The 25279-nt window shown below is 40.3% G+C and overlaps 2 protein-coding genes across 2 annotated transcripts in view; one reads left to right on the top strand and one right to left on the bottom strand.

Moving 5' to 3' along the window:
* Window positions 1-25279, bottom strand: part of LOC310662873 (immunoglobulin mu heavy chain-like) — a 301954-nt gene that overhangs the window by 230369 nt on the left and 46306 nt on the right. The gene's annotated exons all lie outside the window — the stretch shown is intronic.
* On the top strand, window positions 16685-25057 carry LOC310662651 (vomeronasal type-2 receptor 26-like; the record flags this gene model as incomplete). Its single annotated transcript, XM_083409595.1, has 6 exons — window positions 16685-16860; window positions 18464-18755; window positions 19287-20150; window positions 20606-20701; window positions 22272-22398; window positions 24156-25057. The coding sequence occupies 6 exons, from the start codon at window positions 16685-16687 to the stop codon at window positions 25055-25057; spliced, it is 2457 nt and encodes an 818-aa protein (XP_083265721.1).

Genomic DNA, 25279 nt, shown 5'->3' with positions numbered 1-25279 from the left:
GGGATTGGTTATTAAACCATTCTGAGAAGTGTGGTTCTAAACATGTGCTTACAGAGTAAACAGAGAGGTTGTCAATTTCTCCCATTCTACTAATCTTTTCTTCCCCTTTATGGGCAGGTGCTGCCTGACTCTGTGTGCAGTGACTCCTGCCATTCTGGTTATCAGAAGAAAAAGAAGGAGGGGGTGAAGTTTTGCTGCTACAGTTGCGCCCTGTGTCCAGAAGGAAAGATTTCCACCCAGAAGGGTAGGTCTCTCTAGATCAGGGGTCAGCAAACTTTTTCAGCAGGGGGCTTCCACTGTCCCTCAGACCTTGTGGTGGACCGGACATTTTTTTTTGGGGGGGGGGGGATTCCTATGCCCCACAAATAACCCAGAGAAGCATTTTAAATAAAAGCACACATTCTGCTCATGAATTTAGAAGGCGATTGGGCCGTATGTGGCCCCCAGGCCTTAGTTTGCCTACCAATGCTCTAGATGCTTTCAGTCCATACGTTTGATTATGAGTGGAAATGAGCTTTTTTCAGGGGGTGGGGGGACAATTTTTTTTAAGTTTAGACAATTTTGTTATTGTACTTTCTGTTATTCTTCCATTTGTGTTTTTTTTTAATGTCCTCAAAAAGGTTTCCATCAATAAAATTATTACAAAAAAGCCTAACTGGAACCTAATCAAATTAAACAAATTATAGCCTGGTTATTTCCTACATGCTGCTCAGTGTGACCACACAAAACCCTCCCCATGGACCTTGGGGCTCAGGCTGGTTGATATGGGGAGAATCATTCTGAAAAATGACTTAATGTAGGGACAGTAGAGGGAGTAGCTCCAAGTATAGTGTCTGAATGCTGTGCGAGAGAGATTTGCCTGGCTTTTCACAGTTCAGATAGAAGATTATTTGGATTATTATTTTATGTTGAATTGTTCTTCAAGAAGGCCTTTTTAGTATTTATTTTAAAAAATGAATGCTGTTTTATAGTAACATTTGTAAAAGATTTGAAGCATTGTTTCAAAATTGAGTTGTTTGCACATTTCATATGCAATTTTAGCATGTGATGACCACTGTTTCTTGCTTCAGACATGGATGACTGTTCCAAATGCCCAGGTGATCAGTATGCAAGCAAGGACAGAGATCGATGCATCCCAAAACTGACAGTCTTTATGTCTTATGAAGAACCCCTAGGAATCAGTTTAGCCTTGGTTGCTATTTCTTTTTCCCTCACCACAGTCGTGGTGTTAGGAACTTTTATTAAGCACAAAGATACTCCCATAGTCAAAGCCAACAACCGGGACATCACCTACACTCTCCTGGTCTCCCTTCTGCTCTGCTTCCTCTCATCTTTACTTTTTATAGGAAGACCTCAGAAGCTGACTTGCTGCCTCCGACAAACTTCCTTTGGAATCAGCTTCTCTGTAGCAGTTTCATGTGTATTGGCAAAAACCATCACTGTGGTTGTAGCTTTCATGGCCACCAAACCAGGGTCCAGCATGAGGAAGTGGGTGGGAAAAACATTGGCCAACTCCATTGTCCTTTTCTGCTCTTGGATTCAAGCAGGCATCTGTGTAGTGTGGCTAGCCACTTCTCCCCCGCTCCCCAATTTGGACATGCAGTCAGTACCTATACAGATCATATCAGAATGTAATGAAGGGTCTGTCATCATGTTTTATCTTGTTCTGGGCTACCTTGGACTTCTGGCCATCATCAGCTTTACCGTGGCATTCTTGGCAAGGAAGTTGCCAGACAGTTTCAATGAAGCCAGATTCATCACCTTCAGCATGTTGGTGTTTTGCAGTGTTTGGTTGTCATTTGTTCCAACCTACCTGAGCACCAAGGGGAAATACATGGTGGCTGTGGAGATCTTCTCCATCTTAGCTTCCAGTGCTGGGTTATTGGGCTGCATCTTTGCTCCTAAATGCTTCATCATTGTCCTGAGACCTGACTTGAACAGTAGGGAACAACTAATAAGAAAAAAGGATTGGTGACTTTTCTCCCCCATGCTCTCAATATGTTGGTATGTGAGTATTGGAGATATTTATTCAACATTATTTCATAGTTGTTGCCATTTAAGATTAAATCAAACAGCACTTCATATTTTATCAATTTCAGTACTGTAGTAACAATTCAAACTCACTTGTGGTATTATAAAGAATTGCCATATTTCAGAAACTGAAAATTTGGACACTTTGTTTCTGAATGGTAAAATTGTCATCCAAAGTTGTTGAGTTCAAAGTTGTTTTGATTCTCAAAAAGGAAAGGAAAGAAAACAAAAAGATTCACAAAAATCTACACTCCCAACATCAACATGGGTTGCAGTACATATGGATTTCAGCAATTTCCATCCGGACACTCTTATGTGGGCCAAATTCCAGCTATGTCCGGGAAATTCCAGACGTATGGCAGGCCTGTTTTATATAACATATACTATCTGTTCTGCATGTGTTAATAACAATGAGGACTTTCCTCCAACAGTGAATAACAGGGGTTCTATCAAGACTGTGGTGGGGGTACAGGGTACTGTCAGTATTATCTGGGATTTATTCCATCATATAGCAGAACTTCAGGTTTGTGCATTTCAAGTGGATTAAAGTGTTCTGCTGCCCTAGTGCAACCAAGCCACAAAAAGCAGACTGTTTTCTATTAGGAAAGTAATGGGGGTGGGACTGAAAAGTATGGGATGAACTATTTTTAATGGGTAGATGTATATGCACCTTGCAGTCAAATCAGGGTTAGGAACGGAATGGCCAGCAATTCCCATGATATAATGCATTCAAAGAATGATAAAATTGAAGAGTTGGAAGGTACCCTGAGAATCATTTAGTCTCACCCCATGTAATACAGGAATATGCAGCTGTCTCATGTGGGGATTGAACCTGCAACCTTAGCATTATCAATCAGCACCACACTCTAACCAACTGAGCCATCCAGCTGAACTTGTGTGGGTTGTTTTCAAATACTGTTTTCATTTTTATACCAATTTCTGCTAATATGTATATTTTAGGGTCATTTGTTGGAGATCTGCATCAAAAATAGGATAATGTCATGAACTTTGGTTCTCCTATTGCTTCAGAAAGAGTGGATTTCATATATTTGTGCTCAAATACAAACTGTGTCAAATTTCTCATCCATTCCAAATCAGAATGAATGTGCATTATTGTATAATTTCCACACAAACTAATCAGAATGAATGTTCAGTGAAGACCAGATACAATCTAACCTCCCTGCAAGCTTGGTGCAGGTGAATCATGAACAATATTCAATAAGAAGGATATATGGGGGGCGGGGAGGGGGCTTTCTGTTAGAATTCCTGCTCCATGATTGCAGTCAGGAGATTTTTGTCTATCACATGATGGTTTATGTTTTGACTCCATAGAATGGGAAGTGACGAGACAGGATGTTTGTGTTACTGTGTTCCGTGAAGTGGGACTGTTGTTCTTTCTCTTTGCTGTCTGATGCCAGAAAGAGATGGAGCCATGTTGCAGTGCTCCATGTGTGTTTATATGTAAATAAAGTAGATTAGCCAAAATGCTGAGTTGCTGAGGTCTGTTATGCAAGCTGCGAAGACTCTGTGGATCACTATGTGTGCTGATATCTGGTGGCATTGGTCGCTGTGATGTTTGGGCTGAAGAGGGCTGATTAAAGCTTTTGAAACTCCCGAACGATCGACCAGGAGGGAGAGGACATGCCAGTGGGGCATGTGTCTCTGCCAGGTTCCTATTCAAGTGTAGGATGAGCTCCTGCCACTTTCAAGCCTCCAGCGGGTTATCTCCCGCTTGGACTACTGCAATGCGCTCTACGTGGGGCTACCTTTGAAGGTGACCCGGAAACTACAACTAATCCAGAATGCAGCGGCCAGACTGGTGACTGGGAGCAGCCGCCGAGACCATATAACACCGGTCTTGAAAGACCTACATTGGCTCCCAGTACGTTTCTGAGCACAATTCAAAGTGTTGGTGCTGACCTTTAAAGCCCTAAACGGCCTCGGTCCAGTATACCTGAAGGAGCGTCTCCACCCCCATCGCTCTGCCCGGACACTGAGGTCCAGCGCTGAGGGCCTTCTGGCGGTTCCCTCACTGCGAGAAGCAAAGTTACAGGGAACCAGGCAGAGGGCCTTCTCGGTAGTGGCGCCCTCCCTGTGGAACGCCCTCCCACCAGATGTCAAAGAGAACAACAACTACCAGACTTTTAGAAGACATCTGAAGGCAGCCCTGTTTAGGGAAGCTTTTAATGTTTGATGTATCACAGTATTTTAATATTCTTTTGGAAGCCGCCCAGAGTGGCTGGGGAAACCCAGCCAGATGGGCGGGGTATAAATAATAAATTATTATTATTATTATTATATTATCCACAGTCTTGTTGCAGCTTTCTCATAAACTAGTAACAGTTATTTGTTTAACACCAAGAATACAAAAACAATTCCAAACTACATAGCAAGTGCTGTATCTGATGTGGGTCGAAAAACTGGGATTGGACAGTGGTCATTATTTCAGCACTGATGCTCTGAGCTTCTTCACAATTATGGAAATGTGTGGATTCACTTTAGGGTATGAATTAGCCCTTCCTGGAAGTCTAGAACTCATCACCCATTTGTTGTCTCCTTGAGGAGCATAACAGTCTCGTTGCCAGGTTCAAGTAGAGAACAAATATGTTTGCTACCTGACGTGCTTCTGGCACAGTGACATTGCAGAGGGAAGTTACCTATCTCCCTCTGCAGCTATCCAAATTACTGTCATTTGTTCACCTGCCCAAAGCTCCAGTGGTGTTTCAGAAAATAACAACATTTAGTAAAAGCACTGTCTCCATAAGTAGATACAGAAAACAAGCAAGTCTCCTGTCACTGATGAGTGACAAGATGCAGGTAAGGTTCTGCCAGTTTGAGCTGCAATGTGTGTTGCCATTTTGTAGAACAGACTTCAGTATTGATTCTGTATTGGTTGTCTCTACTAGCCTGCTGAAGCATGCACTCGAATTCTGCTGACGCTAAAGATAAGTGTGTTGTTTTCCTTTATTGGCAGAGTCAGGCACCACCCAAAGTAAGGCATTGATGTGAGGCTGGATGCTGGAGCAAGAGAATGCTAGAGAGGAAGATTGCTGTAAAGATGGTGGGTCTACATGTGTTGTTGCTGCTGCTTCAGCTTCCCAAACAATGTAAAGCAGATACCAGGAAGTGCCACGTGAATGATCCCCTCCCTGTTCCACATGAGTGGTACCAGCCTGGGAGCCTCATCATTGGCGGGATAACTTCTCACATCTCTTACCATTTCCATGAACTACTCTTCAATATACTTCCTTCTCATGAGTTGTTCGAGGTTCCAAAGTAAGCATTCCCCTCCCCCTCTTAATCTGCTTCATCTGAGCTTGGCTAGATCACACACTCAACCAGTTGCTCATGCAAATAATAGGATATAATTTCATTTTCATTTTACTTTTAGATACCATATTTTTACATTGCTATACACAGGTTTACATGCTGGAAGAACAACAAAATATACAAGAAAGATCACACATCTTATAAAAATCTGATCCAATACAATTTAGGGATAATAGAAAAGGTCACTATCAAACAAAGTAAAGTTCAGTCATCCATTAGAATATAGTAGTATAGAATAAAAGAAACTTTCAAAATGTCACTAAATAATAGTTAAACAGAATTTCACTCTCAATAAATATACAGTGGTACCTCTGGTTATGTACTTAATTCGTGCCAGAGGTCCGTTCTTAACCTGTTCTTAACCTGAAGCACCACTTTAGCTAATGGGGCTGTTGCTGTGCCGCCGCTGCGCAATTTCTGTTCTCATCCTGAAGCAAAGTTCTTAACCTAAGGTAATATTTCTGGGTTAGCAGAGTCTGTAACCTGAAGTGTATGTAACCTGAAGCTCCTGTAACCCGAGGTACCACTGTAATACTATTTTCAAAGAAAAATAAGAGAAATACACAAAATAATGCAATGCATTTAAAAAATGTAAAAATTGACTTTCTAAGAGAATGGGGGAGGTGGTCATGGTGAGTTTAGACACCTTTTTCCCTAGAAAAATAGTGCTGCGTGAACCAGATGAAACTTGGTCAGCTGCCTGTAGAGATTGACATAAATGGTAGATTTGAACAGTGAATAACAGGGATATCATGCCTATTATTTCCTGAGGAGTACCTACAAGCCACCTGTTGTACAACCTTTGATACCATGGCAAATCTTCCCAGTACGGGGAAGCTTCTTAGAGAGGGAGGAAAATCAATATGTTATAATGATGTGTGCTTCAAACAACAGCTTCTTCAGAAAAAGAACTAATATTTGTTTAAAATGATCTATCTGTCTTGGTGCATCATTTCCATTGCTGCTCCAAGTCCTGTTCTATTTTTCTGGTTTTGATAACCAGCCTCATATAACCAACATACTTAAATCTAATTAGTGCATGAAATAAGTCTAATTCATGTATTAATACCATAGAGAAAGCTGTTCTTCCAGGCTTTGCTCACCCTGGAACAAAGTAGGATTTTGTTCCCCTTCAGTCTACTTGAGAAACTCCATGTGTGAAAAGGTTTGAGCTGGTTAGTATGTGGCTGTCACTACCCAGTCTTGAGTTTCTATACCAATAATTGAGGAACTTGCACCACTTTGTAACTAAGTTTTGCCACGATTGTTGTCCCTATGGCAAGCAAGTTGGTTATAGACAGGATGGAGCAGAATTATTCTAAACTGTTTTGCTGCTGGAACCAGGCAAAGGACCTTCTTGGTATTGGTGCCCACCCTGGTGTGCAGCCTGGGAGTCATTTTGGACTCACAGCTGTCCATGGAGACGCAGGTTAATTCTGTATCCAGGTCAGCTGTCTACCAGCTCCATCTGGTACACAGGCTGAGACTCTACCCGCCCACAGACTGTCTCACCAGAGTTGTGCATGCTCTAGTTATCTCCCACTTGGACTACTGCAACATGCTCTACGTGGGGCTACCTTTGAAGGTGACCTGGAAACTGCAATTAATCCCTAATGCGGCAGTGAGACTGCTGACTGGGAGTGGCCGCTGAGAGCACATAACACTGGTCCTGAAAGACCCACATTGGCTCCGCATACGTTTCTGAGCACAATTCCAAGTGTTGATGCTGAACTTTAAAGTCCTAAATGGCCTCGGCCCAGTGTACCTGAAGGAGCGTCTCCACTCCCATTGCTCAGCCCGGACACTAAGGTCCAGCTCTGAGGGCCTTCTGGCGGTTCCCTCACTGTGAGAAGTGACGTTACAGGGAACCAGGCAGAGGACCTTCTCAGTAGTGGCTCCCGCCCTGTGGAATGCGCTCCCATCAGTTGTCAAGAAAATAAACAACTATCTGACTTTTAGAAGACATCTGAAGGCAGTCCTGTTTAGGGAAGTTTTTACTGATTTTTAATATTCTGTTGTTAGTCAGAAAGAGTGGCTGGGGAAACCTAGCCAAAAAGGTGGGATATTAATAATAATAATAATAATAATAATAATAATAATAATAATAATAATAATTTTGCTGAAAGAGCATTCAAACTCTCTCTGCAGTGTGGTGCTAAAATTCTACCAGCACATCCTGGCCTTGGTGTTTGCCGTAAATGAGATCAATGGGAATCCCAGCATCTTGCCCAATGTCACCCTTGGGTTCCACATCTATGACAGCTACTATGACGCAAGGATGACTTATCAGACCACTATGGACCTGCTCTTCAAATTCAGAAGATTTGTCCCCAGTTACAAATGCAACAACCAGAAAAACCTCATAGCTGTCATTGGGGGACTTGGTTCTGATGTCTCCTTCCATATGGCAGAACTCTTAAGCCTATACAAGTATCCTCAGGTAGGATTTATCCTTGGATGAAGGGGGGATAGTCACTAAGTTCATTCTTCTCCTGGAATGCTGAGAGTAATTTTGAGGGTCAGAATAAGCAGAGGAATAGCTGTGAGAAATCCAAAAACTTCCCTAATGCTGAAGTCCCCCTGAAGTTTAGTGGTGCCATTTCCCAAGTGTGCAGCAGCTGCAATATCCTCTTTTTAAAGAAGGAAAGGAAATGAACTGTGACTTCATTTTAAAAGATGCTAGTCCTCAGACACTCTCATATGTTGTTGTTGTTGTTTAGTCGTTCAGTCGTGTCCGACTCTTCGTGACCCCATGGACCAGAGCAGTTTGGTCAGATTCATGCTTGTAGCTTCGAGAACACTGTCTAACCATCTCTTCCTCTGTCGTCCCCTTCTCCTTGTGCCCTCCATCTTTCCCAACATCAGGGTCTTTTCCAGTGAGTCTTCTCTTCTCATGAGGTGGCCAAAGTATTGGAGCCTCAGCTTCACGATCTGTCCTTCCAGTGAGGACTCAGGGCTGATTTCCTTAAGAATGGATGCATTTGATCTTCTTGCAGTCCATGGGACTCTCAAGAGTCTCCTCCAGGACCATAATTCAAAAGCGTCAATTCTTCGGCGATCAGCCTTCTTTATGGTCCAGATCTCACTTCCATACATCACTACTGGGAAAACCATAGCTTTTACTATACGGACCTTTGTTGGCAAGATGATGTCTCTACTTTTTAAAATGCTGTCTAGGTTTGTCATTGCTTTCCTCCCAAGAAGCAGGCGTCTCTTAATTTCGTGACTGCTGTCACCATCTGCAGTGATCATGGAGCCCAAGAAAGTAAAATCTCTCACTGCCTCCATTTCCTCCCCTTCTATTTGCCAGGAGGTGATGGGACCAGTGGCCATGATCTTCGTTTTTTTGATGTTGAGCTTCAGACCATACCCTCTCATATACCAGTCAATAAATAATACATCCCGCAGGCTACATTTCAGCAATCTTTCAGGGAGTTTTGGCCTGCTCCCAAAATTTATCTTATCACCTACAACAGTCTTCTTAAGGAGCTTTTCCATTGCCCTGATAAACATTCCTCTTTTGATGTCGACAGACTCAGATGCGCCTCTTAAAATATTTGCATTTCCCCCATCAGTTCACTTATGGTTCATTCACCTCTGAGCACACAAGACAATTGCCTTCCTTTTACCGGATGGTCCCAAGTGAAGCAAACCAGTACATTGGGATCATTAACTTGCTGAAGCATTTTGGATGGACCTGGATTGGGCTCTTTGCTGTGGACGATAACAGAACAATTCATACAGACCCTGGAGCCATTGCTTTCTCAGAATGGAATCTGTTCAGCCTTCACACTAAGGATCACCAACCAACATGATTTAACGAATGTCAATGCATTTTACGTATCAGCATCTATTATTTATCCAGCGTTCTCAGAGAGCAAAGTCAGTATCTTTGTCATCTATGGAGATTCTATGACCATTCTATGGGTGAATGCATATGTGCTCCTAGGATTTCCTAGCTACAATGAGGGTACCTCACTTGGAAAGGTGTGGGTTATGACAGCCCAGCTGGATTTTACCTTAACAGGCGTTCAGAAGGTATGGGATTTTCAATTGTTTGAAGGGGCCCTGTCCTTCACAATTCACTGTGCTGAGATTCAGGCATTCAAAGATTTTCTTCAGATCGTAAAACCTGGCTGGAATCAAGAAGATGGCTTTCTCAAGGACTTCTGGGAGCAAGCATTTGACTGTTTATTTCCAGACCCCCAGGAGCTGGTAGAGGTTGATGGAACTTGTACTGGAGAGGAGAGGTTGGAGAATCTTCCTGCAACTCTATTTGAAATGCATATGACTGGTCACAGCTACAGTATCTATAATGCCGTCTATGCTGTGGCACATGCTTTACATGCCATAGAGTCATCTAGATATAAACACAGTCCACTGATGACTGGCAAAAGTCTTCAAGATCTCCAGCCCTGGAAGGTAGTGTATTCATAATGAAATAATCTCATTTACATAAAGAGAATATAAAAAAATAATGCATCTTCCAACTTAATTCAATCATCATCACCACCATCATCATCAATACTATTATTCAAATTAAAGTATAACAACCATGGCATACTGGTTCTCTTGCCTTAAATATAAACTATATTTTAGACAGATTATTCGTAGCATGAAACTACATAAGCAATGTTGTCAACAAAATTTTAAATCATATGCACTCCAATAGGTTTTATCCCATTCCTAACCACCCTTGTTCTTCTTCAACTAGCTGAACCCATTTCTTGAAGGCATTTTGTTTAATAACTCAGTTGGAGAAGCAATCTTTTTTCAAGATAACAGGGAGAGGAGAGGTGGATTTGACATAATGAACATGGTCACTTTCCCAAACAAATCCTTCCAGAGAGTCAAAGTTGGAAGGGTGGGTGCCAAGTTTCAGGAAGGAAAAGAGTTCGTCATTAATACAGACATAATTGTGTGGCACAGGAGATTTAACCAGGTTTGGATTCTTGATAAGCTTCACATTTATGCCTTCTGCCATGTTGGTTAGAGATACAAAATGATTCTTGTCTCCCAAAGATCAGATGGATTATAAATGTCAATATGTACTGAAATGTCCCTTAGAGGGGAAATTTTCTTAAGAAAATGTTGTCTAAATTTACAGCTTCTTCTGAGAAAGAATTCATCTTCGCTGTTGTTGTTGAGAGGTTTTCACCATTTGGTAACCAAACCACATTTACACCTTACATTTAAAGCACAATTAGACCACTTTAATCAAAATGGCTTCCACCTCAAAATCTTAAGTATTGAAGTTTGTTAAGGATACTGAGAGTTGTTAGGAGACCCTTATTTTCCCTACTGAGCTACAATTCCCAGAGTTCCCTTGGAAGAGGGATTGGTTATGAAACTATTCTAATAAGTGTGGTTCTAAACAATAGACTTCAAAAATAATGCATTATATGCTCAGGACTGTTTTGGCACATTGTGGCATGCTTATATTGCATGTACCCTGTTCTGAATTCTTCCATGTTCATCATGTGCTTACAGAGTAAACAGAGAGATTGTCAATTTCTCCCATTCTTCTAATCTTTTCTTCCCCTTTATGGGCAGGTGATGCCTGTCTCTTTGTGCAGTGACTCCTGCCATTCTGGTTATCAGAAGAAAAAGAAGGAAGGAGTGAAGTTTTGCTGCTACAGTTGCGCCCTGTGTCCAGATGGAAAGATTTCCACCCAGAAGGGTAGGTCTCTCTAGATGCTTTCAGTCCATACATTTGATTACGAATAAGCTTTTTTCAGGGGGGCAGGAACATTTTTTAAAAAAAAGTTTAGGCAAATTTTTTATTGCACTTTCTGTTATTCTTCTTTTTGTGGTTTTTAAAAGTGTCCTCAAAAAGGTTTCCATCAATAAAATTATTACAAAAAACTGACTAGAACCTAATCAAATTAAACAAATTATAGCCTCCCAACCTATGATTATTTCCTACATGCTCCTCAGTGTGACCACACACAACCTTCCCCATGGATCTTGGGTCTCAGGCTGGTTGATATGGGAAGAATCATTCTGAAAAATGACTTAATGTAGGGACAATAGAGGGAGTAGCTCGAAGTATAGTGTCTGAATGCCGGGTGAGAGAGTCTTGCCTGGCTTTTCACAGTTCAGATAGTGGATTATTTGGATTATTATTTTATGTTAACTTGTTCTTCATGTTTGTTGAAGGCCTTTTTAGTATTTATTTTAAAAAATAAATGCTGTTTAATAGTATTATTTGTAAAACATTTGAGGCATTGTTTCAAAATTAAGTTGTTTGCACATTTCATATGCAATTTTAGCACTGTTACGATCATTTTTTCTTGCTTCAGACATGGATGACTGCTCCAAATGCCCAGAAGATCAGTATGCAAGCAAGGACAGAGATCGGTGCATTCCAAAACTGACAATCTTTCTGTCTTATGAGGACTCCCTAGGGATCAGTTTAGCCTTGGTTGCTATTTCTTTTTCCCTCACCACAGTCGCGGTGTTAGGAACTTTTATTAAGCACAAAGATACTCCCATAGTCAAAGCCAACAACCGGGACATCACCTATACGCTCCTGGTCTCCCTTCTGCTCTGCTTCCTCTCATCTTTACTTTTTATAGGAAGACCTCAGAAGTTGACTTGCTGCCTCCGACAAACTTCCTTTGGAATCATCTTCTCTGTAGCAGTTTCATGTGTATTGGCAAAAACCATCACTGTGGTTGTAGCTTTCATGGCCACCAAACCAGGGTCCAGCATGAGGAAGTGGGTGGGGAAAACATTGGCCAACTCCATTGTCCTTTTCTGCTCTTGGATTCAAGCAGGCATCTGTCTAGTGTGGCTAGCCACTTCTCCCCCACTCCCCAATTTGGACATGCAGTCAGTACCTGCACAGATCATATCGGAATGTAATGAAGGGTCTGTCACTATGTTTTATCTTGTTCTGGGCTACCTTGGACTTCTGGCCATCATCAGCTTTACCGTGGCATTCCTGGCAAGGAAGTTGCCAGACAGTTTCAATGAAGCCAAATTCATCACCTTCAGCATGTTGATGTTTTGCAGTGTTTGGTTGTCATTTGTTCCAACCTACCTGAGCACCAAGGGGAAATACATGGTGGCTGTGGAGATCTTCTCCATCTTAGCTTCCAGTGCTGGGTTATTGGGCTGCATCTTTGCTCCTAAATGCTTCATCATTGTGCTGAGACCTGACTTGAACAATCGGGAACATCTAATAAGAAAAAAGGATTGGTGACTTTTCTCCCCCACACTGTCATTGCAATTTGAGACCCCCCCAGCACCCCCCAAAAGCGAAACACAGTGACACAGGATTTTAGTTTAAGTTATTTTGCAAAATTTAGGCCACAACTTTATTGAATACAGAATGTGAGTGTTATTGGCTTAGTGACTGGCACCATCCAAACTATATCAGACTCACACCCACTTTCGTGAGGAATCCGATAAAGGTTGAACATGGCCAGAGGGAGCACCGCCAGAGGGTTCTCACTGGCACTCACCCCTGGTGTCCCCACGGGGCCCTGGTATGGCCCTAGCCCCCTCCACAGGGGTTAGCCCCCAGGCCAACCTCTAGATCCCTTTAATGGAATACCCTTGAGCTTGGAGAGGCAGGTGATGGCCACACCTCCCCTCCCCACCATTGCTGATCCAATGCTTAACTGCCAAACCTTACAATGTTGTGACGGTTGCTATGGTGGTAGGCAGAAACCCTGCCAGTTTGCCAGATGGAAAAATTCCTGCCAGGCCCCCCTTACAAAACAGGTGACCAACGAAGCCCATAGCAGGGCCAGACTTACCTAAATAAAGGGTGGGTGGGTGATCTGCTGCGCGAAGGTAAACAACGTGCAAGGCTTAAATATTGCTTCACAGTCACCCCCCAAGCCAAGCGATTGGCTTTAGGGTCCAAGTGACTGTGGAATGACCAACAGAAGTGGAGTAGGGTATAGCTCTGCCCACGCTGGGAGGTGGGGTGTGTGTGCTTAGATATCCAATCACAATGTGCTCCTTTTGATTTACCAATTGATTTACATTGGTAGTATGAGTATTGGAGATATTTAGTCAACTAAACTCTCCAGAAAATTATTTTGCTACTCCAATTCTGTTGCTAACTCCCATCTGCAGCTAACTGCTGACAACACCTGTCTGCTAACTTAGCAGCCTCTTGTCTGCAAACATAGTAGCATAGCTCAAACTTTTAACAATCTGCTCCTGAATGTTCTCATTGTTGAAGAGCAGGGTTTGGAATATAGAGCCTTACACTCGCTAAGCGCGTGTGTGATTGCTCATGGGGGGGGGAGTGCCTCTAGAAAAACTAGACTTTGGATAGGAGATGGATGGGGAGGTGTTGTTAGGTGAGAGGTGTTCTGGAAAGGAAAAGGAGAACAAAGTTAAAAGCATTTTGGAAGATTACAAACAACCACGAAGAGAACAAATTATACAATATCCATAAATCCCCTTTTAACTTCCCTCCTCTTTTGTGGGTCCTTATGTTAACTTTTTCTCCTGAATCTTCTCTGTTAATCCAATACTATCAAATCTTCAAAAAAACCATAGTCCAACTTTTAACTACAACTATCAATGATTTGACATGTCCATCTTTCTTATACTGTTCTAATAATTTATACATTTTAAAAGTAATTTATTCTAATTTCAAATTTAGAGGTTGCATTAAAAAAACCTTTATGTCCATCTTAAATATATTATTAAGTTGATGGCATTGTAAGCAATCAGTTAAAAATCCTCTTATATCTTCAAACCCCTTTAATTTCAATTCATGAACTATTTCCATTAATACTTTTTTATAAGATACTCAGTCATTTCTCATATTCATATATTTCTTTCAGATATTGCCTCCAGTGTGGAAAGCCACCATGGTGTTTTTTGTTCTATTTATATATATATATTTTCTCCATACTTCATTCACTGCTTTCCTTACTACATGGTTCAAAAAAGCTTTATGGACTTTCACCTTCTTATACCACAGATTTGCGTGCCAGCCAAATCTGTTATCATGACCTTCAAGGTGTAAAACATCAGTATTTTTTTAAAAAATAGTATCCATTCTTTTAGCTAGCATAAACAGCGCGCCTTATGTTTACTTACTACCAGAGTAAGTTCTCCAAACAAAGTAACACCATTCTAAAAATATCTGTCGGCCTTCTCTTTAACTCCTCTCTCAATATAAGTCCTGTGGCTCAGAGACTCAAAGAAAGAAATAAGAGAAAAAAATAAATAAATCTACCCCAATGTTCAGCTTCTTCTTTTAGCTTAAATCCAAATGGTTAGAAATAAATAAATAAATAAATAAATAAAAATAAATAAGCAAGCCCAGTTCCAAATCTTGAGAGAGAAAATGAAAAAAGAGGAGGAAAGATAAAAATAAGGAAGGCGCCCACTGGAGTTACAAAATAAAGAAAAATGAAAACATAATAATCTCCAGTTTCTTCTTAAAGTCTACTCCACCACAGCACAGAAGCAATCCAAGTCATTATATAACTAGAGAGGAAAGGGCAGGCAGAAATGGAAAATAAGTGTATATATAACAAAAGAGGACCAAAGACTCTTAATCCATCCTATTAGCCAAGTCCAAACTAAGTTTCCAAATAAATCAATAAATAAATCCCAAAGTATATAAGTTGCAGGTTTTAAGTAAATCCTTAGAAGATCAGGTCAAATCAGTTAATCACATATAAAAATTTCATCATATAGAAAAAAAATTATTCCAGTCAGGAGATGCAGTCATCAGGAAGATCCCTTCAGAATCAAAATAGTCAAATAAGGGGATAGATAAAAATAAAAATAAAGAAGGAGGATAAGCCCAGCAAAGCCAGTGCAATTTATCAAAGTATATTCTAATTCTTGTATTCACAAAGAGATCAATAAACTCTAGTTCATCTCATCAGACCAATTGCACTTGTAGAAGCTGATTATTAGTAGGTAGAAATAAATAAAAATCATTTAATTACTTCCAGCCTGGGCTCAGTTAGTTGAGCCAAAACAGAGCCAGGCCAAAGAAATTACAGTTGTGTGTTTTGGGGTGAACCAGGGTTGGGGACATCTCTGAAAAGTGTTATTTTGGGGTGCTGGCTCTTGTGCTATTATGGCCATACAGAAGGCTGTGGGGAAACAAAATGTGTTTATTCAGAGCAAAGGCACCAAGAAGAAGGACACACAGGGTACATGATACCCCCAAATTAATATTTTGGTCATTCAAGGTTCTGGGGCCACACAAAGGACTGGGGGTAATTGCACACTGTGAGACAAAAAATTAGAAAGGACACAATGCACCCTTAAAATATGTTAAGTCCAGTGTGGTGTAGTGGTTAAGAGTGGTGGACTCATAATTTGGTGAACCGGGTTCGCTTCCCTGCTCCTCCACATGCAGCTGCTGGGTGACCTTGGGCTAGTCACACTTCTCTGAAGTCTCTCAGCCCCACTCACCTCACAGAGTGTTTGATGTGGGGGAGGAAGGGAAAGGAGAATGTTAGCCGCTTTGAGACTCCTTCGGGTAGTGATAAAGCGGGATATCAAATCCAAACTCTTCTTCTACCTCACAATAATAGTTTTTTGGGGAATCCTATAGTAATCATAAAGGAGGCAGGATTTCTAGTGCCACCTGCCACTTTTTAGCTTAACAAATTGAATATCCTATATTTTTTCCTATTTTGTCACAGTATGGTAGAAAGCTTACGCCATTCAAATATAATTAAAATGTTAGAAATACTATTGTTGAACACTGGTCCCTCCTGGAGTTCAGTTCCTGTGGGAATCTCTTTGCTGCCTGCTACTTGTGTCACAAGGAACAGTGGAGACTTCTTATCAGATCTGGAAAAGGAACTAACATATTTACAATAGGGAGGGTAGGGGAAGGAATGCTAATTGGGACCCAAATGCTAAAGCACTGATTATTGACCACTGGGATCATGGAAACCCTCATGACTTCTTCACCTGCCCAAAGGAAACTAGAAAACAATTGACAAGTAAGTCTGAAAATGATTATAAATACTCCCTCTGTGCCATATGCAGCTGAGAGTGGGGACAAGAAGTAGGCAGGGCTCTATCATTTTTTGTTTCAGAAGTGAAACCTCTTTATCCCAGCTTTATTCCAGTTTACATCAGCCAGACCTGAAATGTGAAAATATCTGCTAGTAGTAAAGTCATTCATTTGTATCTCAATCAAATCCATGGCTGATCTATTTCTCTTAGGACAGGTATTGCCATAATTAGCTACCAACCAATGTAGTCTGTTATATCTGGCAGTGTCTGCTGATGAACAGAGCAGAGCCTCACTCTAGAGGGAAGCTTCGCTGAGGGGATGCTTTGTCTTCTGATACTCCTACCTTTGCTGACTGCTATGGTGTCCAAAGTCGATACTCTGGAGTGTCCCACAGCTGATCCCCACCCTGTCCCACATGAGTGGTTCCAGAAAGGAGCTCTCTTCATTGGTGGAATTGCTTCTCAGATAGTTTATCATCCACATGAATTTTCCTTCGAGGAAGATCCTTACCAGAATCTGTTTGATATTCCAGAGTAAGGAATTGCTTCTTTTGCTCTGCATCTTCTAAAGCTGTTTAGATCACACAAACACACAAATTATTCTTTTATAACAGAATGCCCCCCCTCCAAAAAAGTGTAGGCTTAGCCAACCATATTCACACTGTGTGTCTTTTGCATTCCCCCCCCCCCCCAATTCACTTTTCTATAGTGAGAACTGTTTCCATTTTTGAATGTGACAAGTTTTGGGAGACAGATTGCATTTTTATTTATTTAAACCAAATTTCCATGTAGGCAGATGCATGTAACTTTTCTGTGGTACACCTAAAGTGGAAAGACTGGGGTAAAGGGTGAATCAATTTAAAATTTTCAAAGTCAGTCCTATCACACTTAAGGAAAAAAATACTTCCATGAGAAGTATTCTCTTTTTAGCTAAGATGTGAATGCTAAAGTTGGTTAGGTATAGATGGTTTATGTACTATTTTTAATGCTAACAACCAGGAAATGAAAATGAGATTAAAACAAAGCCACTTTGTTGATCAGTAAGCAAACTGCTTGAAGTTGGGCTTTCATTGCTGTATTCACAGTAGAGCCCCAATGGTCAGATACGGCATTTTGCTCTATTTTATTGCAGTTTTTCTGTTGCATCATTCTATCAGGATAAATTTCTTATGTTCTTGGATTTTTTTAATACCTTGTGCACTATGTTCTTTTAATGTATCAACTTGAAAGTATATTTGTCAACTAAGGTTGCACAAAAAAATCTGCTCTTAATATAAATATTACTCCAACTTGCTTGTCAATTGTAACACTAAAAGGTCTTGAAGCAACTCAGAATGTGTTCAATATTTAACATATTTTATATTCTATACACACATAAGATCATAACACATTTAGGAAAGCAAGATTACAATTAACATCAGTCACTACTTCCCAAAAGTCAGATATATTGATTTATTCCCAGAAGACAAAAAAGCAGTCTCAACCTTTCACCCTGATCAACCTCGGCAAAAATTCCCATCTTGAAAATAAGCAAGTATCCCACTTCTCTCCTAAATGTAAAAGATTTGCTCTTTTCTTCTCCCTAATTTTGTTCATGGTATCTTTTGGTCTTGTTCCTTCAAAGTTCTACCTTGTATTCTGGATACGGACTCATTGTTAAAACTGTGTTTATGGAAGACAATCTTACTCGGCTGCGAGTGATCGCCAAAGAAGAAGAAGATTGATATGGAAAACAGAAATACTGTCATCCTGTTGTATGATAAATCACACTTTTGCTTATTGTTTTTAACATTTATTGAATTTGTAAATCACTTTCTCTTGCCCACGGCATCCCAAAGCAACTTACAGACAAACACACAGATAACACCTGCACACAGTTACATGAAAACCAAGAGGAGAAATACATCTACAAGGCCACAGATAGTTAAAGGCCAAAGGTATAGCTATAGAGGAAAGTTTTTGTCTGGTGCCTAGAAATATAGCTCATTTACTTGAGCTGAATAATATTTTTATTAGTCACTTTAATGCAAAATACAATTTATTACAATCTGAGGTGCAAAATACCAATATTGTGATATAATAGTACCAATTATCCTTGATAGACAAAGGGATGACTAAATTCTACCTCTGTATGCAGAATGGTGACAAAATTCTACCAGCACATCCTCGCCTTGGCATTTGCTGTGAACGAAATCAACGAGAATCCTAAGATCCTACCTAATGTCACACTTGGATTCCACATCTATGACAGTTACTATGATGCAAGGATGACTTATCGTACCACTTTGGAGGTGCTCTTCAAATCACATAGATTTGTCCCCAATTACCAGTGTGACAGACAGAAAAACCTCATGGCTATCATTGGCGGACTTGGCTCTGATACCTCTAACTATATGGCAGATATTATAGGTTCCTATAAGGTTCCGCAGGTAGGAATTCTCTCTGTATTTTTGAGTTTGTGTGAGAGAGTGATTTAGGCTCTTCTTTCTTATGCTGAACTTGATTTTGTAGTTCAAAAGGAGTGAATTTACAAAAGCAGCGTTATTCCAGGTAACATCAGCCTAATGCCTAATCTAAGGTATTTTATTTATTCTTTCATTAGTACTTAACATTGATTATTATTATTTTTACTTTTAATTGTCTATGGCCTCTTTGAGTTGTTTGGATATTTTATTCCAGCCTTTAAAAAATAGTGCTGCCTTTAGATTTTTTTTCTTTTAAACCGGTTTCATAGAACATTATTGTTTAAATATTGTAAGTCACTTTGAATTATCTTGATAAGAAAGCAACCAATAAATAGTAGTAGTAATAATATGTTCTATGTTCTTCGGAAATTCCACCAGAAGTGTTATCTTTAACTCTAGGCACCCAAAGATGGATTAAAGAAATAATGCTTGTATAATCGGGAGCATAAAGTCACTCCTACCTTTTCCTTGCAATATGTGTCCATTTTCTTTCAGCTCACATATGGCTCATTTGCCCCACAAGAGAATCATATCACTCAAGGGCCATCCTTTTTTCGCCTCGTCCCAAATGAAACTCAGCAGTATATGGGGATTATCCGGTTACTCCAATATTTCAAATGGACATGGGTTGGGCTTCTTCTAGTTGATAATAGCAGTGGTGAACATTTCTTACAGACGCTGGAGCCATTATTTTCCCAGTATGCGATCTGTTCAGCATTCACAGAAAGAATACCACAAATAGCCCACTGGGATAGCTTGGAGGAACTTGGTAATATAGCCATAAACGTTTATGTACATTACACAAATAAAATAGTGACTACATTTATTATATATGGAGAATCATTGACTATACCATGGCTGAGAACTATTATATTTATACGAGATGCTTTAAACAAGGAGAACACATCACTCAGAAAGGTGTGGATCATGACAACCCAGATAGATTTCATATTAACTGGCCATCAAAAGGGCTGGGGTCTCCAGATGTTTCAAGGTGCAATTTCATTTACAATCCACTCCAAAGAGATTGCTGGGTTTAAAGAATTTATTCAGACCATAAAACCTTATGGGCCACAGACAGACGGTTTTCTGAAGGACTTTTGGGAGCAAGCCTTTGACTGTGTACTTCTTAACCCCAATGTGGCAATGGATGTTGACCAAACATGTACCGGGGAGGAGAGTCTGGAGAGTCTTTCTGGGCCACACTTTGAGCTCCTCATGACTGGCCACAGTTATAGTATCTATAATGGTGTTTATGCTGTGGCTCATTCTTTGCATGTTATGGGCTTGTCTCGATCCAAGCAGAGAGCCAATGAGAAAGGTTTCAATACTGATCTTCAAGATGTTCAGCCTTGGCAGGTAATGTCCCTACAATGAAGCATTTTTATTTCAATAAATTAGTAGAAGGTGAGACTATATTCAGCTTTCTCCTGCAATAATCTCTAAGAAAATGGAGCTGGGCATCTTATTAGTAGAAAGCATTATATATTTTTATGTTTCTTTAAGCATCAGAAGTATGAATATACAAAGCAGGATGAATTCCCATAATCCCTGACATTTAGCCATACTGAATGCATGGTGAGAATTGTAGTCCAACAACATTAGAAGTCACTATCTGACATTAGATGAACTCTCCAATTTATTTACATGGCACACTCTTTTATTTATTCCTTCTATCTCAGCTCCATCACTTTCTTCCCAAGATTTCATTTAACAACTCAGCTGGGGAAACCATTTCCTTTAATGACAAATGGGAAATGGGAGGCGGCTTTGACATCATAAACATGGTCATATCTCCAAATAACTCTTTCCAGAGGGTGAAAGTTGGTTGGATTGAGCCAGATCTTCCTGAAGGAAAAGAACTCATCATTCATGAAGATATAATTGTTTGGCACAGTGGTTTCAACCAGGTATGGATTCTGGCATGGCTGGATGAAGACATGAGTGGAAGGAGCTGCTGTCAATGGCATTATAGCCTAGGGCTGCCTTGCTGCTTGTCTGGGCAGTATTCTGCTTGAGAAAAAATAATGCAACACTGGCTCCAAGTCCCCAGGGACTACAATTCTCACCATGCATTCAGCACTTGTCTTGCCAATCACTGGAATTGATTGAAACAAAGATAACATTCTTCATAATACATTCATTTTTATAGTCAACACTCTACCTAACAGTGAAAGTTTCATTCTGTCCCAAATTTGTAAATTTCTTTTCATATCTTCCCAGGTGTTTAACTAATCACCATTATACAGATTTATATTATTTAACCATACACCTAGATAATTGACCTTCCTTTCAACCTTTAGACCTGATGCATTTGTAATTTATTGTTACTCTCATCATTCATATCTTTTTTTACCAAGAGTTTGGTTTTGTGTTTATTAATCTTAAGACTTACTACATCTCCACATTTTTTAATCTCTTGTAATACTAACGGGATGGACTCTATTGGTTCTTCTACAGATATCACCATGTCGTCTGCAAAAGCTTTTAATTAACCTTGTCTCTGTCTCACTCTTATACCTTTAATTTCTTGATTCCATCCTATTCTTTGTGTCAATACTTCCAAAACTAATATAAACAACAAGGGTGACAACGGGCAGCCTTGTCTCATTCCTTTAGTTATTTTGCAATTCTCAGCCAGGACATTATTTACTTTCAGATTTTATTTCGTGCAGATCAATACCTGCTTCTGGGAGGGGACCTCCTATTTACCTCCCCGATGTGAAGCCAATTGATATACTCTTATTAAATATATATTTTATATTTTTTTACCTTGTCCAAATTGGTCCAAATTCCTGTTACTTTTAAAGTTGCTGCTTTAATGGCAGCACTTGAGGCATCTTACTGTGAGGTCTCGATTGCACCGTGTGTCTGTGCTCAATCTCAGAGCTCTTGCAGCTCCCTCCAGAACTTTGGGAGCTCCTAGATAGCATTCCCCAACACCACTGGACACTTCAGACCCCAGATTTTCTTTTCGAGCTTTTTAGAGAAGGTGCTTTGCCCGTACTCCCTTCCCACCTCCTCTCAGAACTGGGTCACTCAGGATGAGTGATCCCTGTCATCCACCATAGCCTGCAGCAGACCTGGAAGTCCCTAAACCATGAATGAAATCTTTGACTCAGCTCTGATCACAAATATAACTGTATATCAGCACATGCATTGCCTGGAGAAAGAATTCCTTGGTGCATATTGAATTTTTTTTTTCATTTTCTTTCTTTTCTTTTGGTTTCTCCAGTGATTAGTATGTGTGTGGGCATTGCCATTCAAATGGAGCATTGGGGGGGGGGGTTACTTGACCCCCATATTTTATTCAAGTTGTCACCCCTGATTTATATTATCAGAGGTATTTTCCTGAATGCCCAATAGAGTGTCACTATGTCCTTAAAATATCTGAGGCTTAGACCAAGATTGACAACTGAAGTATCTCTCTATCTAACTATTTTAATTTCCCTTTGTAACACCTTTCATGGTTATTGATAGGTGATGCCCATTTCTTTGTGCAATGACTACTGCCACCCTGGTAACCAGAAGAAAAGGAAGGAAGGGGAGAAATTTTGCTGCTATGATTGTACTCCATGTCCAGAGAGGAAGATTTCCAATCAGCTGGGTAGGTTATGTAGCACCCCAATGTTTCCATTACACAGGGCAAATTGAAAGATTTGTGTCAGATGACTATTTAAAAGTAAAAAAAAACTTTCTATATAAATGGCAACATTTCTCCACCCTTTCTGAACATTTGAAAGCAATAGTCCATTCACTGGGAGCAGAAAGTCTGCAAATTCTCTATAATTCCAGTAGAAAGCAAATAGTCCTATAAAAAAGATGTTCCCCATTGCAATCATGACACCCTATATAGAATGGCATATAGTCCCCTGTTATGCACCATTTCAGAATGAATATAAGAATTTTTAAGAAATAAAAAATAATGCTTATGAAAATTCTTACTTAATTTCATATTTCAATGCGTACAAGTATAATGCAACAGAAAACTGGGTGCAATTTACATACATAGGGAGCCCACCAGACTGTATTAAGGCTGCTAAAGTGTCATCAAACGCACAAGCTTTTGTGTGTGCGCAGGTTTTTTTTGTTTTTGTTTTAGAGGAAGCATCTCTTTAATCCTTTGCAAATGTTTATGACATCCACAGATATGGCTACTCTTTCTAAAAGGACCAAGACTGACAAATTTCAGAATGATAGTGGCAGTGGTCTTTCTGAAAGGGCAGATTTTCCCATTCTGGAATGGATACAGGAGGGGGTTTAAAAACCACAGCATAGATCCTCAAGAAAGACTGGGGTGGGTGAGAGCAGCAAGAAAACTGTGGAGTGAGGTTCTCCTTCCTGCACACAGATTTCTTGGTAGATAACCTCTTCTCATTGATAGAAAGTAGGCATATCTGAGGTCGGGAGTGGGAGTCTTGTTAGAATAAATCTGTGGCAGGCCCCTGGAGCCCCCACTCTCTTTCCCCTCCACAGACCCTCCAAGTTTCCCTATTTTCCAGGGATTTACAGTCCCAGATTTACAGCAACCGTCCCGGTTTCTGATTTGTTCCTGGGATGTCTCACTTTTGCTTAGGGTGTCCCTATAGAGGGTATAGGGTTATGTGAGCCCTGAGCCAAGGAGATAAGTAACTGTACAACCTTTAGAAGACATCTAAAGACAGCCCAATATAGGGAAGGTTGTTTTTTGTTTTAAAAATTTAATGTTTTATCATGTTTTTATATATGTTGAAAGCCGCCTACATATATGGCTGAGGCAACCCAGTCAGATGGGTGGTATTGAAATATTATTATTATTATTATTATTATTATTATTGAATAGGATGTCCCTATTTCATCGGAGAAATGTTGGAGAGTATGCCTGTGACAGTCCTCCAAGGCCTGGGGCAAGTGTATGCAGTAGCCCTTCCCGTCTGCACAGGCCTGGTAATAAGATATCTCTATATTCTATTGCATAGTGGAAGGGGACCAGAAAAGTGGCAAAGGTCTCAGGAAAGACTTGCATGGGGAAAATGTCACTGCTCAAGGAAGGAACATATTACTCCAAGGTTAATGATTTAAGACATTGAAGAGTCACTGAGCTGCCTCAAGATGTCTTCTTAACAGCATAATGGAATTTAGGATTGTGAGTACTTCACCTGAATCACTTCATTTGACTTGTGATTTAGGAAGTACGCAGAGCTTATGCACACTCCAAATAAGCAGAATTGAGACAATATGAACATTGGTTTTCAAATTACTACTGTCACACTCGAAACCATCAAGCAGAGGTTATACATGTTATAACTGATATATAATAGGTAGAGTGGAGAACAGTTCATAGGCAACAAATACTGATATGAGAAATTTCCAATTTTTTTAAAGATATGGATGACTGTTTCACATGCCCAGAAGATCAATTTCCAAGTAAGGAGAAAGATGAATGTTTGCCTAAAGTTATAACCTTTCTTTCTTATAAAGAACCTTTAGGAATCACTTTAGCCTTCACTGCTGTTTTTCTTTCCATTCATGCAGTCTTGGTGTTAACAATTTTCATTAAGCACAGGGATACACCCATTGTCAAAGCCAACAACCGAGGCCTCACCTATACCCTCCTCATTTCCCTCTTGCTCTGCTTCCTATCTTCCTTCCTATTTCTTGGCAAACCTGGGAAAGTGACCTGCCTTCTCCGACAAACAGTGTTTGGTATCATCTTCTCAGTGGCTGTTTCTTGTGTATTGGCCAAAACCACCACTGTAGTGATAGCTTTCATGGCCACAAAACCAGGATCCAGCATGCGGAAGTGGGTGGGAAAAAGACAGGGACATTCTGTTGTTTTTTCCTGTTCCCTCATTCAAGGAAGTATTTGTACCTTGTGGTTGGCAACCACTCCCCCTTTCCCTGATTTAGACATGCACTCAGTAACTGGAGAAATCATTCTGCAATGTAATGAAGGGTCAGTTGCCATGTTTTATTGTGTCTTGGGTTACATGGGCTTGTTGGCCATTTCTACCTTCACTGTGGCATTCCTAGCCCGCAAGTTACCAGATAGTTTTAATGAAGCCAAATTCATTACATTCAGCATGTTGGTCTTTTGCAGTGTATGGTTGTCTTTTGTTCCAACCTACCTGAGTACAAGAGGGAAAGACATGGTAGCTGTCGAGATTTTCTCCATCTTAGCCTCCAGTGCTGGGTTACTGGGTTGCATTTTTGCCCCTAAATGCTACATCATTGTGTTTAGGCCCCAACAGAACAAGAGAGAACAACTAATTAGAAGAATGTTTTAAGAATCCACCTTGTTTATTTTTTCTACTCGGTTGGTAAGGTATATGTTTTAGGATTTTGGGTGTTAATATAGCATTAATTATGGTTTGATTAGTAGGTGAGGGGCCTGCCTCAAAAAACATCCAAGAAAAGCTATATTATGTATTGCCAGCAGCTGACTTTTATGCCGGATTGGGTTTCTCCTTTTACATTGACTGCTGTTTGGATTTCTGCCAAATAGCCTT

Source organism: Podarcis tiliguerta (assembly GCF_965153285.1).
Source record: "Podarcis tiliguerta genome assembly, chromosome: 13".
In the NCBI taxonomy this organism is placed as follows: Eukaryota; Metazoa; Chordata; class Lepidosauria; order Squamata; family Lacertidae; genus Podarcis; species Podarcis tiliguerta.
Note: the sequence above shows the minus strand (reverse complement) of the source record. Positions and strands in the feature narration are given on the sequence as shown.